This window comes from Vigna unguiculata, chromosome 5 (assembly GCF_004118075.2).
Source record: "Vigna unguiculata cultivar IT97K-499-35 chromosome 5, ASM411807v1, whole genome shotgun sequence".
NCBI classification, from domain to species: domain Eukaryota; kingdom Viridiplantae; phylum Streptophyta; class Magnoliopsida; order Fabales; family Fabaceae; genus Vigna; species Vigna unguiculata.
In genome coordinates, this window is record NC_040283.1 from 40,301,332 (window position 1) to 40,316,513 (window position 15,182).

At 35.4% G+C, this 15,182-nt stretch overlaps 3 protein-coding genes across 5 annotated transcripts; 2 read left to right on the plus strand and 1 right to left on the minus strand.

Annotated features, from left to right (window-relative positions):
- Positions 1-228: 228 nt before the first annotated feature.
- Positions 229-3,906, plus strand: LOC114186108 (zinc finger protein MAGPIE). Its single transcript, XM_028074133.1, is given in 4 exon segments — positions 229-855; positions 1,025-1,421; positions 2,429-3,239; positions 3,241-3,906. Coding segments are annotated over 4 exon segments (1,374 nt in total). The 5' UTR covers positions 229-734; the 3' UTR covers positions 3,286-3,906.
- A 5,522-nt stretch (positions 3,907-9,428) lies between these two features.
- On the plus strand, positions 9,429-12,052 carry LOC114185618 (protein N-lysine methyltransferase METTL21A). 3 transcript variants are annotated; one of them, XM_028073459.1, is made up of 2 exons: positions 9,429-10,215; positions 11,270-12,052. In XM_028073459.1, the coding sequence occupies exon 1, from the start codon at positions 9,521-9,523 to the stop codon at positions 10,211-10,213; it is 693 nt and encodes a 230-aa protein (XP_027929260.1). In that variant the 5' UTR covers positions 9,429-9,520; the 3' UTR covers positions 10,214-10,215; positions 11,270-12,052. The 3 variants fall into 3 exon arrangements, with proteins under 3 accessions (XP_027929260.1, XP_027929259.1, XP_027929258.1); XM_028073458.1 differs by having other exon boundaries at positions 9,430-10,209; XM_028073457.1 differs by having other exon boundaries at positions 9,431-10,192.
- Positions 12,053-12,246: 194 nt separating this feature from the next.
- On the minus strand, positions 12,247-14,482 carry LOC114185617 (NAC domain-containing protein 73-like). Its single transcript, XM_028073456.1, has 3 exons — positions 14,027-14,482; positions 13,607-13,799; positions 12,247-13,234 (listed from the first exon to the last, which is right to left on the minus strand). The coding sequence occupies exons 1-3, from the start codon at positions 14,138-14,140 to the stop codon at positions 12,702-12,704; spliced, it is 840 nt and encodes a 279-aa protein (XP_027929257.1). The 5' UTR covers positions 14,141-14,482; the 3' UTR covers positions 12,247-12,701.
- Positions 14,483-15,182: the final 700 nt, after the last annotated feature.

A 15,182-nucleotide genomic window follows, 5' to 3' on the forward strand; every position in this document is an offset into this window, starting at 1 on the left:
TATTTCATGTAGAGTTGGACAATCTATCCTCAAAGCAAAGCTACACTATTCTAGAGTAGGAAGCAAAGGTTTCTGAGGTCATGGCAGAAAAAAAGAAAGCCACAGATGATACATATATGTTAATATTAGGCGTGAAATATGACATATCTGTGAAATATTATTACAAACTTTAGATTTATTGGAAAACATAAAAAGGGTTATTCACTGCTGTTTAATTATCTGTAAACTCAGAATAAAAAAGTGATTGAATTGAATGAGAAAGGATTTGAAAAATGAGAAAACAAAAAGTAACAAATTATGGGATAATCATTTCCAAATGAAGATAACTTTCTTGGGAGCTCATCATATGTGTCATCATACACCTTTGCCTCATCTCCTGTTCTGTGTATATTTTTCTGACTGACCCCCACCTTCCCTTTCTTTTTCCTTTCCATTTCTCTCTCCTCGTTTGCTTTTACGCCCCCCATAGCATCTTAGTTTTTTATTCCACCTAAAAAGTAGATAATTAAATTGACTGCAACAGAGAGAAAGAGAGGGACAGAGAGATCCCATCTACCATATATCAGTTCATGTTGTTTAGGGTTGGAACCATATAATTAACAAGCCTAGCTAAGCTACCCCATTTCCTCACCTTTTCTCCTAATTCAAACACTAATATACTTCCTCCCACCTCACTACCTCTAACTGTTTCCAAACTCAGTCAAACTTAGGATTCAAGAAACACCTTACCTAAGATGCTACAAAACATGGATGATGGAGAAATTTCAAATGCTTTCCCTCTTCAGAACCCATCAACTGCTGCATCTAACCAACCTCCTGTTTTGAAGAGGAAGAGAAACCTCCCTGGAAATCCAGGCAAGTTTCTTGATTCTTATCATTTTCATCATCTTTGTTGCAATTCTCTGTCTTTCTGTGTTTCTACCTTTTCTCATCATCATGGGTATATTCAAAGTTGATTGCTTTTTTCTGCAAAAGAAAGCAATGGGTTTGTTGTGTGAGTTAATGAATAATCTTCTGTGCACAGATCCTGAAGCTGAGGTCATAGCCTTATCACCCAAGACCCTGATGGCCACAAACAGATTCGTGTGTGAAATTTGTCTCAAGGGTTTCCAAAGGGACCAAAACCTTCAACTCCATCGACGAGGGCACAACCTTCCTTGGAAGCTGAAGCAGAGATCAAGCAAAGAAGTAAGGAAGAGAGTTTATGTGTGTCCAGAGAAGACTTGTGTCCACCACCACCCTTCAAGGGCTCTGGGAGACTTAACTGGGATTAAGAAGCACTTCTGCAGAAAGCACGGTGAGAAGAAGTGGAAGTGCGAGAAGTGCTCAAAGCGTTATGCTGTGCAGTCAGATTGGAAAGCTCACTCAAAAACATGTGGTACCAGAGAATACAAATGTGACTGTGGCACTATCTTTTCACGGTACGTAGTTATCTCTATCTTTATTTCGTGGATCACAAACTGTTACGAGTTTTCAATCTCATACTAATCAAATTTTTTTGTAAAAGTGGTAAGTTGTCTAGTGGTATATATGTATGAAAAAAAAAACGAAAGAAAAGAAACAGCAATTACTATCCTTATCTTTGTGACAGAAGAAAGAGCATCGCTTTCTTCATGCAATAGTGGTGAGTTGAAACCCGAAAAAGATATACATAGATAAAATGAATCATGACGCTGAAGCCTTTAAACTGTATCTATGATATCTTTGTCTGACTCCTCCGTGTGCTTCTGCGTGTCTGCTGTCTATTTTGCTTTTTTAGGAGTAGTAAAAGGAGAAATGAGTCTTAGTGCAGTGAAAAGAGCTTGAAAGAACCCACACTTGCAAGGTTTATTACCTTTTGGCAAATATCTTAAACGACAAAATTTCTAAGCTTAGCTAGTTTGGAATTATCATAGATTATCTAATGTGATTATGAAATTGTTTTAATATCAAAGACTTATCTGGGGAGTGGAGTTATGAACCCTATATGTTATAGGGGTTGAACTTGTCCCTAATTGTTTTTTGTCTCCTTTCTCTTGTTCCCATTAAAAGGTGAAACGTAAAACATTATTAAAAAAGATAAAACTCTCTTGCTTATTGGTGTTACTACTCTTGTAAATAATTTATTTTCATAAGCTAACCGTTACAAGTCCTAATGCTGGAGCCTTGCTGCAGAAGTTCTTAACAAGAAATAAAATTTTACTATATAATCATGCCTTGAGCCTTCTTGCATGTTTGCTTTAATTTATTTAAGATAAATAATCGATGAACACAAGTCCTAAGAGATACCTAGAGAGAGTAGATAAAGGAAACAATGAAGTGTAATAATATTAAGGAATACATAAATATCCATCACATTGTAACATTTTCAGAAAGTTATATATATTTTTCCAATGTCATTTCTTGTAATTAATTAATTTACTGTTTGTCACCGATTTTGGTGGAGCAGGAGGGATAGTTTCATCACTCACAGGGCTTTCTGCGATGCCTTAGCAGAAGAAACAGCTAGGGTGAACGCAGCATCAAACATTAGCAACTACAGCATCATGCAAAACCCTCTAGGTTCAAATATGGCAACCCATTTTTCATCGTTTTATAAGCCAAATTCGTGCCCCGAGGAACCAGTCCCATGTAACCAAACATCTAAGGGGCTATCCCTTTGGATGAGTCAAACATCTCAGGCTCATCAAACAATTGCTAACAACAACTTGCATGAGTTTCATCAACTTGGGTCTGCCACAAGCCCAACCTCAATTTATGGTGGAAATCCACTTGCACCTTGCTCAATTCCACCACCCTCTAATTACCAACTAAATTGGGTGTTTGGAAATAAAGTGTCCCCCAATGGAAGCCAAGAGCTAAGTAGCACTGCTTCACTTCCACTAGTGAACAATATTGTTAAGGATAACCCAAACCTGCAACTCATAAGTGTTCCTTCCTTGTATAGTTCACAACACCAATCCCATCAAACAACCTCAGCGAACATGTCAGCCACAGCTTTGTTGCAAAAAGCTGCACAAATTGGGACAACTTCATCGGACCCATCATTATTCCTCGGGAGCATAGGTTTGAAATGCAACAGTCCAGGCCAAGATGGGAACAAATTTTGTGGTATGTACGGTTCAAGTTCTGTGCTCACAGGTCATGAGGGAGAGAATAATTATTCCGGTGATTTGTCACAAATGCCCCCTACAAAACGACGGCACGTACAGAATGAAGAGAGTGCATGGGGACAAACTAGGGATTTTCTTGGTGTTGGTGGTGCCAACCATTTACCACCCTTCATCAACCAACGGATGGACTTAATTTGATGTGGTAAAGTTTGTCCAAATGTGAAGCCTTTTAGTTTCTTCTTTTCTTTCCTTTTTTTTTTTAATTTTCTGAGAACATAATAAATGGGGATGGTGGATGAGGTTGAAAAATAAGAATATAAATGTGTTGAAACTTTGCAAGGAGGAAAAGGTGGGGTTGATGAAGGGTGAAAAAGTTGGTATAAAAAAAAAAAAAAAAACTATTGAAGGGGTGAAAGATGAGAAGAGAAGAGAGATCCATGCATATTCTTTTGAATCCTGAAAGTTAACCCTTTTTTAAAATGGGTGGCTTTAGTTTTTGATAAAGGAGAGGGAGTGTTTGTGGAGTAGTGGGGGCAAAGGATAGAACCGCTTTTGAACTCCATTATTGCTCAGTTTCATCTCCATTGTGGACTCAAAAGAGAATTTCCAATCACCAAAAAGCATGATTCTATAGTACAAATAGGCTTTTAGCCTCTTCATTATTATAAAATATATAACCTCATGTACCCTTTCATTCCATCAACAAATCATGCACAAATGTAATATACCTATATATCTCTTTTCTATCAATGTCAAAATCCAAATTCTAAAAATAAAATAAAACCACACCCCAATTAACAAGGAGGCCATTGTATAGAGAATGAGGTTAAAATATATTTATATATGTTCTTCATCTAGGGCTTTCAACTTACACAAAATATAAAGTGGTCCCCACATTTTATAAGAGGCTGTTGATAAAGATCGACCTTTCGAGTTTGATTCTTCACCCGTTTCTATGTGTGTCGTAAAATGTTGATAATAAAATAAATATCATTTTTTAATTGCAATGTTAAGGCCGAGAAGAATCCTCAGATGGGAGAAACACGGTAATGGATCTGGATCTTTATAAATAAAGATAATTAGTTAAAAGGAAAATTTTCATTGAAAATGATAACCAGATTTAAAATAATAATAATAATAATGTCATTCATAAAATTCAAAGATATTTCGCGTTATAGTGGCTTTTTTTTTTTTCATAAAAGACCTAGTCCTGATTCTTTTGGTTTTCCTTTCTTCCTATTCATCTCTTTTCGTGCATTAAGCAGTGCTGCTTTTTCATTACCTTCGTTTGGGTGGTAAACCCATAATTGAGTGTTTACTTAACATAATTCTTTTCTCATTGTATGTAAAGAAATGCAAGGCGCGTGATTAGGGGGTGTAGTATTTTTTGGTGTACAACTTTTAGAATCAAACTCACTTATTAATAAGTAAGGCATCAAGATGAATTCAATTTCACAAAATCGACTTAGACTTTTTTTGTGCATTAAAAGAAATCTCACAAAAACCGGCTTGGAAGGTAAGGTTTGCACCCACATATATATATATATACACTTTAAATTGGGATGAGGTTTGCACACTCTAAATATAAATACTCTAACGAGATGTTAAAGGGTGGAATTTAAGCCTAACTCAACCTCACAAGCCGGCTTATTAGGTGAAGTGTGTAGCCACTTATATCCTATGAAATTGTCTTATTTTTAGTCGATGTGGGACTTCTAATAAGTTCCATTCATAAATTTATTTTTTTTTCTTTTTGTGTAAATCTTAACCGACAATCCAATGGTTGATTCTAAATTATAATTGCAATTTTATCGTAATTCTTGACAAGGTGACAAAATGACGAACAACCATAGTTCATGCAATGCTAGGTTTGCATTATTTGACTATGTAAGATGGGAAATAAAATAGAAGAAAAGAAAAAGAGGGAGAAAAGTATAAAGAAAGCATTTTGTTGAGTTTTGACTGCCGCACTGACCACGTTGATTTTGTTTTTACTTTTTGTCACACGATGACGATGACGTACGCGGTGGGGTTGGAGAAGTGAATTGTGAAATGGATGTTGAAAGATTATATGCCACAATTCCCTTTAATTGCAACGTAGCAGATGATTAAGGATTTGACTGGCTTGGATAATCATAAAGTTTAACATGTTAAATGATAATTGCCATGCATATGAGTGTAGTTGTAAGATCTTCTCCTGCCACGTATTGCATATTGCTTTCTTCTGATCTGACAACACAATCGTTATTTAGTCTCCTACGAACACCACATTTTCATCACACATCATCAGTGACACAACACAAAGTTCAGATTTTTTAGGTTTACCGAAAAAATAAAAGGAAAAAATTTAAGGTTTCTGAGTCGGAACGCAAGTACTAAGGAGACACGTGTAGGACTAAATCTGCTTTTTCCCTGCCATATCTACTGTGTTCTATGTTTCGACAAATTTATATGATAACGTAAGGGTTCGTTTTGGTTCCAGAATAAAAGTTGTTTGCATCAAAGATATAGCTGAATGATTTTTAAATTCCTTTCAAAAAGTAAGTTGAAAATTAATGTTCATTCACTTAGAACATGTTAAAAAATGGCGAGTCTTAAAGTTGGAGACAAGACACTTCACTATAGTATGTATGACCTGATATAATTTAAGAGAGTCACCTATTTGGTGAATGTGATTGATCAAAGGTGTTTTCAATTGGATAATCTATGCTAATTCTAAAAGGTGTGTGCTCACTTTATCATGTTCGGTCAATTTATCGAAATGGTAGAAAATCCTATATACCTAAAATAACTTGAAACATCTCGTAAGTCTTTCATATCACAACTGTCCCTGAAATATATAAAATCACATCATCATCATATATTAATTTCTGTATTTTACAAACGTAAATGGGTGCAAGTGTAATAGAACTTTAGTTTTTTCAACAATTGATCTACACCTAATTAATCCAAGATACTTTATTCCTTCACCTCCATGATATTTTCTACACCCTTAAGTATTTTTTAAATGTCACAATTGACCTTTAATTATTTGACCAACTGTATTAAATTCTTTTTAAAATTAAAAACTTCACCTTCTCTTTCCTATTTAATGAAAACAAATTCACCCTCACACTTAATTGTAGCTTTGTGGTCACTTTTGAGTTCAGATTTTCTACTATTCTTTTTATGGTGTTTTTTGCTGAGCATTAAAAATATACTGTGTTGGTATTTTAAATATTTTTTTAATATATTTTAAAACATAAAAAATAGAGGTAATCAATGTATTATAGAGACACAATAGAGAGACAACACAAAAAAAAACCAGCAAAGAATCCAAATTCAGTCACTCCCACATCCCACCAACCCTCACACTCCTCCCTCAGTCTCCTCTATTGTGCTTCACTCAGACACGTAGTGTTCATTCTCCCTACCTTGCTCTCTCCTCTCTTCTTCTTCTCCTTTGCGTTATTCCCCAAGCCACCATTCAGATATAACAGATAATATTTTTCTTCTTCTGTGTTTGTGTTTTATCTGCCAAGTGTTTTGCCTACCATGTTTACAAATTATTTAAAATGTTTTAGTTTTTGTAATATTTGACAAATCCATTAATTAGGAAATGGGAAATTAAAACCATCAGTCAACTTTCGTAAGCCAAAAAATATCGGAAGTGAACTTTCGTAAGGGAAAAAAATATTGGAAGTGGACTTATGTAAGGGAAAAAAACGTATCGAAACCATCACTGGAAGTCGACTTTCATAAGGTTAGCATATGCACCGCATGTCAACTTCGATAAAGTAAATCTCATATGTGGACAACGTTCAGGAAGTGGGCCTTTGTGAAATGTGAAATATTGGACTTTCGATGAAGGGTGCTTTCTAATGTCAACGTCGGATGAAATGTACTTACAAATGTGGACTTCCGTGGAGGTTTGATTTTCGGTGTGGACTTCTAGTTGTTTTAATTATATTTTTGGTTTATTATTTAAAATTTTATTATTTTTAAGATTTCTGAAATATTTTATTTATATTTTTTATTTTAATTGTTATTTTTCTAGTGTTTTTATGTTGTAATTTTTAATTGTAGTTAATTATAATTTTAATATGTTTTTGAATTTGTTTATTATAGACATGACTAGGACAATATGAGCATTTATACCTCATGGTGAAAGTTCTTCACATTTTGAGGCTTTTTGGGTAGGAGCCTAGAGTAGACCTACGAATCTGCTCGTAAAAGAGGTGAGAGTCGTCACGGAGAAGCTAGTCCATCAGCAGCTCCTGCTGATATTCATGAGGAGCAGGAGAATATTATCCAGCATAAGGAGATTGTTTCGGACAAGGACCACCATGATTTAGGAGGATTTCCTAGAGGACCTAGGGATATTTCTCTATTGACTAGCTATGTTGATCATGTTGCATGTGTTATTCGGGATGGTCAAGTTAGTATAGTACTTTAATCATTTTTTTTTGCTTAAATTCGTGGATGAATTTAAAAAATTTCTACAATGCTTTTTATTAAGACCGAGTGGACATGAAGTTGGTGTCTCATGGCCAGAGGCGGAACATAATGTTGACTGAGGGGAGCCGGAGCCACGACTCCCCTAACGTTTATTTTTTTATATATATTTTTAAAAAATATATTTATTTATAATAATTTAGTTTAGAAAAACCTTTTCTAAATTTAAAAATCATATTTTCCCTTTTTATTATAATTTATTTTACTTCTTTATTTGTTTTTTTTTTTGTGTTGCCATCTCTTTCTCTTTTTTTATTTCCATCTCAATTCTCATCATCAATTTTTATTATTTTCAAAATCAAATTGCACCAGGAAAAAGTTGAGAAGCTAAGGAATATTTTGGATTGAACAATTTCTTCTTTTGAATAAGTTCATTTTTTACCCTTTTTTTTAAGCAATATGTTTTCTTCTTGTATGTGATTTTTCTATGCTCTAGGCATATCTCTATCTGTTAGAGATCATAAAATAATGCTCTAATTATTGATTAAACTCTTCTTTGTGTATATAGAGCTATTTTAGGCTTTGAAGTTGTGTAAGGGAATAACAATATTAGGAATTTCTAAAGTAAGGGAAGGTAAATCATCTATAAGTTATTAGTTTTCTTAGAATATTGAGTCTTGGTTTTAAGATTTAATTTGGGATATTCATAACTTAATATTTTTCTAAATAGGGGAGAGGTGACAAATTTATATTAGAAAAATTATGATAAAAAGTAAAAAAATTGATTCTTTTTTTCAAGTGGAAGGGTTGTGATAAAGATGAAAAAAGTACATCTATGTCATATAAACTTGAGAAACTTTATGAGAATCCAAAAATTAAAGAAAATGAAAAATAACTCTCTAAGGTTCCTAAAGTTATATATAATGAATTTGAAAATAATTTAGAACGTGATCCCGAGAAGGTAACTTTTGCTTTATTTTTTTAATATATTATTTTTAATGATAAACTTTATGCTACTCTTTCATATATATTATTGTCATATTTTTTGGATTCTATTGTTATGAGTGCTTGTTTTGAATAGAGAGAATGATGTGAGGAAATGAAAAAAAATATTAACTAGAAAAAATAATTTATATATAACAAATATAATTTGTTCCCCCTAAAATTGTTGTTCAAGTTCCGCCACTACCCATGGCAAACAACACAATTCTTTAACCGGAAGTTGACTTTCGACAACAACACAATTTTGGATCTCCACTTCTATAAGCAAGTCTCTTCAACGTAACTCGACATCCGAAAATATCTTAAACTGAAAGTCGACATCTGTTAATTATATTACTGGACATCCACTTCCAAAAGCATGGGAACATGGACGAAAATCCATATCTGAGAGTGTCTCAAACCGGAAGTCGACATCCAGTTGAGGACATTTCCGGATGTCAACTTTCAGAAGTGTAGGAATTTATTTTTATTTGTTTTCCAGAAGTTGATATTCGGTATATTTGTGAATCGGACATTAACCTCCGCAAAAGGTTAAAAACCCACATTTTGATTTCTTTGCAATTTTTTTTTTCATTTTACCAACTCATATATATATATATATATATATATATATATATATTTAAGATTCTTCCGTGAAAGTGAATGGCAAAGTAGAGACAATTTGGAGGTGCAACACGTTAGTCATATAGCCACCACTATCGGTTATTATGTTTGTTCAAGCAACCACTCCTAGTAATTTCATAATTACTTAATTATTGTTTTTACCAAATCCACTTTTAAATTTTCATTTATTTTTTGAAGGGCATAAATGGAAGAGTAAAAAACTTTTGGGGTGCAGGACAAAACCTCTTAATCCAGCCCATTTTGTTTTTTAAAGAGTAGACCCATGGAACATTTCAGAACCCAACTACTTCTCAAAGCCCACAGCCCAAAACAAACAATAATCCGACATCTTGCGTTGCGTCGTGTTGGAATCGAAACTTGAGAGAAGAATGAAGTTCACAGACTCGCCGGTGATCGAGCTTCCGGTGAATGGCGCCGTTCTGTCGCTGCAGCAAGACAACGGTTCCATGCACGTGGGAACCTCCGTGTGGCCCTGCTCCCTCGTCCTCGTAAAATTCATGGAGCGCTGGGCCTCACCCTCCGACAACAACCCGTACGCCCGTGTGCTGGACTTCGGAGGCAAACGGGCTGTGGAGCTGGGCACGGGCTGCGGCGTGGCGGGGATGGGCCTGTTCTTATTGGGCCTGACGGACCTGGTCCTCACGGATATCGCGCCCGTGATGCCGGCCCTGAAGCGCAACCTGAAGGTGAACAAGCCCATCCTCCGCAAGAACCTGAAACACTCCGTTCTTTACTGGAACAACGCGCAGCAGATCGCTGCCCTCAACCCTCCCTTCGACTTCGTCGTCGCAACCGACGTCGTTTACATTCGCGAGTCCGTCCCGTCTTTGGTTTCCGCCATGGAAGCCCTAGTCTCCGACGACGGCGTCGTTTTGCTCGGCTACCAGCTTAGGGCACCCGAAGCACACGAGCTTTTCTGGGAACTGTGCGACAAAGCCTTCCACATCGAGAAAGTCCCACACGAGCATTTGCATCCAGATTATGCTTACGAGGAGGCCGATGTTTTTCTGTTGAGGAAGAAAAGGAGAAGCTGTGAGCGAGTGAGTGAGAGTGATGGGTAATTGTATGAGCATTCTCAAAATTGATTTTGAAATAATGTGAATAATGTTTTTTGTATTTTATTATGAAAATTGAGTGTAAATATTTGATCCCAAAAGTTATCACAAAAACTATTTTTGCCTATATTTAGTTAGTTAGTATTTTTAACGTGATTGTGAAAAATTCAACTAAAATTGCACACACACTTTATCCCACATCTCAAGTGACAACACTTCAGTGATTCACTATATTAAACTGGTATATAATGGTTTGTGTAAATTGAGTTAGAATGAAAAGGTTATTTTGTTGGGATTATTTCATAATGAATGGACAATGAAAAACACTTTAGGATAGCTGCATTTGAACGATGCTGGTTGTTTAAATGGCTAAATCGTTGTTTGTTAGTTTCGTTTGGTACAAATTGGGGTTACCAACCGCACCTTATTTTGTGATGATTTCATCAATCAATTGATTTGTCGTTCTGTTGACTGAATATTAGAATCGTGGAAGAGGTTAATTTTGTGTCGGGGTGAAAGATTTTAGCTATTTGCGTTCCTTAGTTTTTGAAGGTTTTGTTCATACAAAACTGATCACTGAATGGAAGAACTTGATAGCATGTTGAGTTGTTGACTACTTTGTGGGCGTATTTGTATGAGACACAAACTTTTGGGAAGAAAAGCAACGCAAATAATATCTTTCAGGGGAGGACATTTTATGTATATTCAGTCTTTGGCATTGATGGGTGGATCATTTGATTTGTTTTGATAGGTTTATTTTTGCTCTTGTTTTGATTCTGATTATGTATCAAGATAAAGACAGTCATTCAGGAGAATATAAGAATCATCTGATGCTAGGTGAATACTGATTAAGTGTGTATTTTCTTATTTTCATCTTACTGATACTTCAGAATAAAAATGTTATATTTGTTGAAAGTTAGTCCGTAGACAACTAGTATATGAAGTCTGTCAAGCCCATTTCTGAGTGTTTGTTGCAAATCTTCTCTCCTTTTTGCTTTCCTCTTTGCATGTTATCTTGACGAATTTAAGAAACTTATTGTGGACATGGATTCTTGTTAACAGGGTGTGATGGAATGTGGTTCGCCCTGGTGTTTATGCCAATCCTCAAAATGATTGTCAACAAGAGATCTTGAATACTTGTGAGGCGTGCTTGCTGCTGTAAACGTCTTTGTTTTTCTTAGATATAGGCTCCCTTGTGATACTGAAAAGAAAGTAGTGAATGGGGGCGATTAAATGATAGTAAAGCCAGTTGCATAATTTTAGTTCTCTTATCATATTTAACCTTCTTTTTACACATTAGTGTTTGTATTATGGTATATGTTTCATGTGTGAGAAGGAGTGTGCAACCTGGTCTGTGATACACTGTCTTAAATGAATGACTTTGCAAATCGTGAGCAAACACAAATTTCTTACTGTTGAAGATACCATGGCTCTGCAAGACTAGGTATGGTGGGTTAAAGTTAGTATTGACGCAATATTCTACTATTTTATTTTGGTACAAACTAGCTAGCTACCATAGGAACACATCTCAAGAACGTGACGGATGGTCTGTCGCCGACTAAAAAAGCAAGACCAACAAGACACCTGGATGAAGCGAAACTGACTAGTCATGTGTGTACTTTGCTCTTTCTGTACAGAAAGATGATTTTGGTTTCAAGCATCATCGAATATAATTATAGTTAATCCACTCACACAGTTGTTCTGCCTACCGTTGAGTCATTTTCATTAGGCATTGTCTCTTTTCAACACTTCCTCAATTGGTTCTTGAAGTTGTTGACATTCTTTTATTTGCACTTCGCGATTTGGTAAATAATATTGAAGGGCTCTATAGTGAGATTAGAGAAACTTATTTACATTTTTCGTAGTAATGCTATTATTTTGATAACTGGTTATATTTTTTACTAGATGGATGCTTAAATGTGCTGTGAGCTATATTATTCATATCTTTCTTTTATACCATACTGTTTAATTTTTTTCCCTTCTCTCATATCTGTATTCTCTTCTCACCATGTTCATAAAAGTAACATGTACACGCAATAAGAGTATAATTTCCCGAATCATATACATAAAACAAAACTCACAGTAAAAAACGCACCAGACGGAGTATGTGGTTCAAGGCTTTAGGGTAAAGGTCATGTTTGTACAGATTGATGGTTAGTATTTACCCAAGTATAGGAAAATTCAGATATGTTTTCGTGTCACTGCACAAAGCATGATAGCAGCTAACCTCCAAAAATTGTAAAAGAATAAAAGAAAGTAAACAAAGTTACAGCCAAATAGTTTTGGCTTTCTGTTTACTTTGGTCTCCTCACCCTGCTTTTTCCTTCCTCAATTGAAGTATCTGATCACTAGCTTTCGGATGAAGCAGTTTCTCCTTATTCTGTTCCCCCCTTTTCCCTCCTAACTGTACTTATAGTTGGTTATTAACTTATTTCTTCAATGCAGAATACAATTGTAATGTTCCTTCTCCTTCCATGAATTTCCACCACTTATTTCAAGGAATGAAAGTAGCACCATCATGAACAGGGAAGTGGGTGACTAGTTGTGCACTGCTAGGCCTATGCTGGTCCCCTTGCTCAAAGGATACAAACGAATTATTGTAGAATTCAATAAACCCAGTGCTTTTATGATTAGTTACCTCATGCACACTTTCACCGTTTAGTTTAGCAGAATACGAGTCTTTCATGAGTGAACCACATTGTCTAGGCTGTGTCTGATAGAAAACTTTGGAGACCACCAACTCCCCTTCCTTCTCCTCTTCATTATTGCCAAGGTGGTACTGATGCATCACCCAGTTTGTCTTCTCAGGCTTTCTTTGTTTTCTGTAGTTGGTGTAAAGCACAAGAATTTTCTTGTACCCTTTTAACTTGCCACTGATGTAGACTGGCCTAGTCTTACCTGTTTTGTGCCACCGTGTCTCACTGCCATCAGCATCCGTATGCACCTTTCTCCTTTTCCTTGTTCCTGTCGTGTATGCTTTCGAAGGCCTGTGAAAGAAATGTCGGATCAACCCATCTTTGCCAACTCCTGCAGTAGAGTTCATCAAAACATTAAGATGTTAAATTACATCAAAGTTATGAAGACCTTTCTTGTGCCAGATCATGGAACAGAAACAGTAGTAAACGCAAGGTTTGGTTGCACGCATTTTTCCCACAATAAAATAGAAGTAGTTGTAAAATGGATAACATGATGTTGTCAATGGTCACATCTTCTGCACAAAAGTGTGAATTCAGCAAAGGTCATGCTTTCTCAGTTTGAAGTTGCTGAAGTTTAAAGGAAACAAACATATCTAACCATATATCTTAAGGAACTATATGCAAAAATAATATTCTTAATATTGTTGAATGAGTGAGAGAAAAATGGAAATGAATAATCACAAAGTGGCTTGTATTAAATTACCTGGTAACTTCTCTGGATGGGTGCAGCAGATTCCATTCTCCCCTTCAAGAGTAGGGATGAACTCATCGATTAACGGATGCAGCTTGTGAATGTCAGAACGCACTTTAGCTTCCAAATGCTCAAGAATCTCTTGATCTGTAGGATCAAACTTTACTCCAGCTGGAAGTCCAGGCAAGTCATGAATTCCAGCAGCCTAAACATCAACACCAGAACATTTATATCTATTATTGAAATGAAAGGCCAATAAAACAGTAAGTATCAAATACTGTGCATATATATAATGCTGATTAGAAAACAATATAAAAGTGTGTATATTGTATCAGATTCAAACTCAAGTAGAAAAGACAGAAAAGGATGATGATGATGATGATGATGATGATGAGTATGCATGGAGTAATGAAGGAGTTAATTAATGTGAACCTGCTCCTGGCATTTGACATGATGACCACATGTAGGACATGTTCTGATGAAGTTATCTTTGTGCCTCTCCACGATGACGGTGTGGTTGTTTTCAGGGTAACTGCACTGAGTCATTTCCTTGTTATATATCCTCTTTTCACCCTCATTCCATTGCTGGTTATGTTCTTCACTTATGCAGTTCTAAAAGAAATGGAACAAGGATGAACTGAGGAAGAGTGAGAGAAAGGTTGAGCCAAGAAGAGATGAATTTAAAGTAGTAATAATTAAATAGAAGGGGAAAAGAAAATGTTGTCTCTTCTAAAGGTTGCTCCCCTCATGCCAGATTTTGTTGAGGGTTGGGAAGGAATGAAATTCTCCCTCACTTTTTTTTGCATGAGAGAATATATTGCAGTCTAGGAGAGAGCTATACCTAAAAATTCTAAATATAGAGAGTGGAACTGAAATAAGTAATGGGGTTAGTTGCAGAGAGGAATGAAAAAAATAATATATAAAAAAAGATTGCTTTGATCTCAAGTTTTGCTTTGCTTTGTATACTTGTATGAAAACTTGTAGAGGAATAAATGTAGATTTTTATCCTTTATAAGTCTGACTAAAGGTAGCTTTGGATTTAATTAAAAATAAAAGAAAAGGAGTTTTAAGATGGAAAGAAAGAAGTGATATATAAGGGTAGAAGAGAGAGTTGAGTGGGATTTGGGCAACCTAATGTAAGCACAGAGCCAGAACTTAGGTCCGATGTCACCCTGGAGTATAGATAAAGTTTAAAATATTAATACCTCAAAACTAAGAACAAAATTGAAAAAAAAAAAAAAAACATTTTTGAGCCAACCATAACTCCATTCCTTCACGTAGACTTCTCATGCATACCAAGAATCTCTCTCTCAATCTACCTTCAAAGGCTTAGCCCTCAACATCATTGATAGTTTCAGCACACTATCTTTTGCCATCTGTTGATGTTTATGTACTTGTTCAAGGAAATGAAAAACAATAAATATATTTCAAGCATCATCTACCAAATCTTATCTACACCTGATGATGCACTTAAAAACTCTAATCTTTTTTTTTATTAACCACGTAATGGAATAGAAAAGATCAACACTGAATTAAGTGTCAACAAAATTATACGAAAATTTGTAATTTTTATCAGAAAAATTGCATA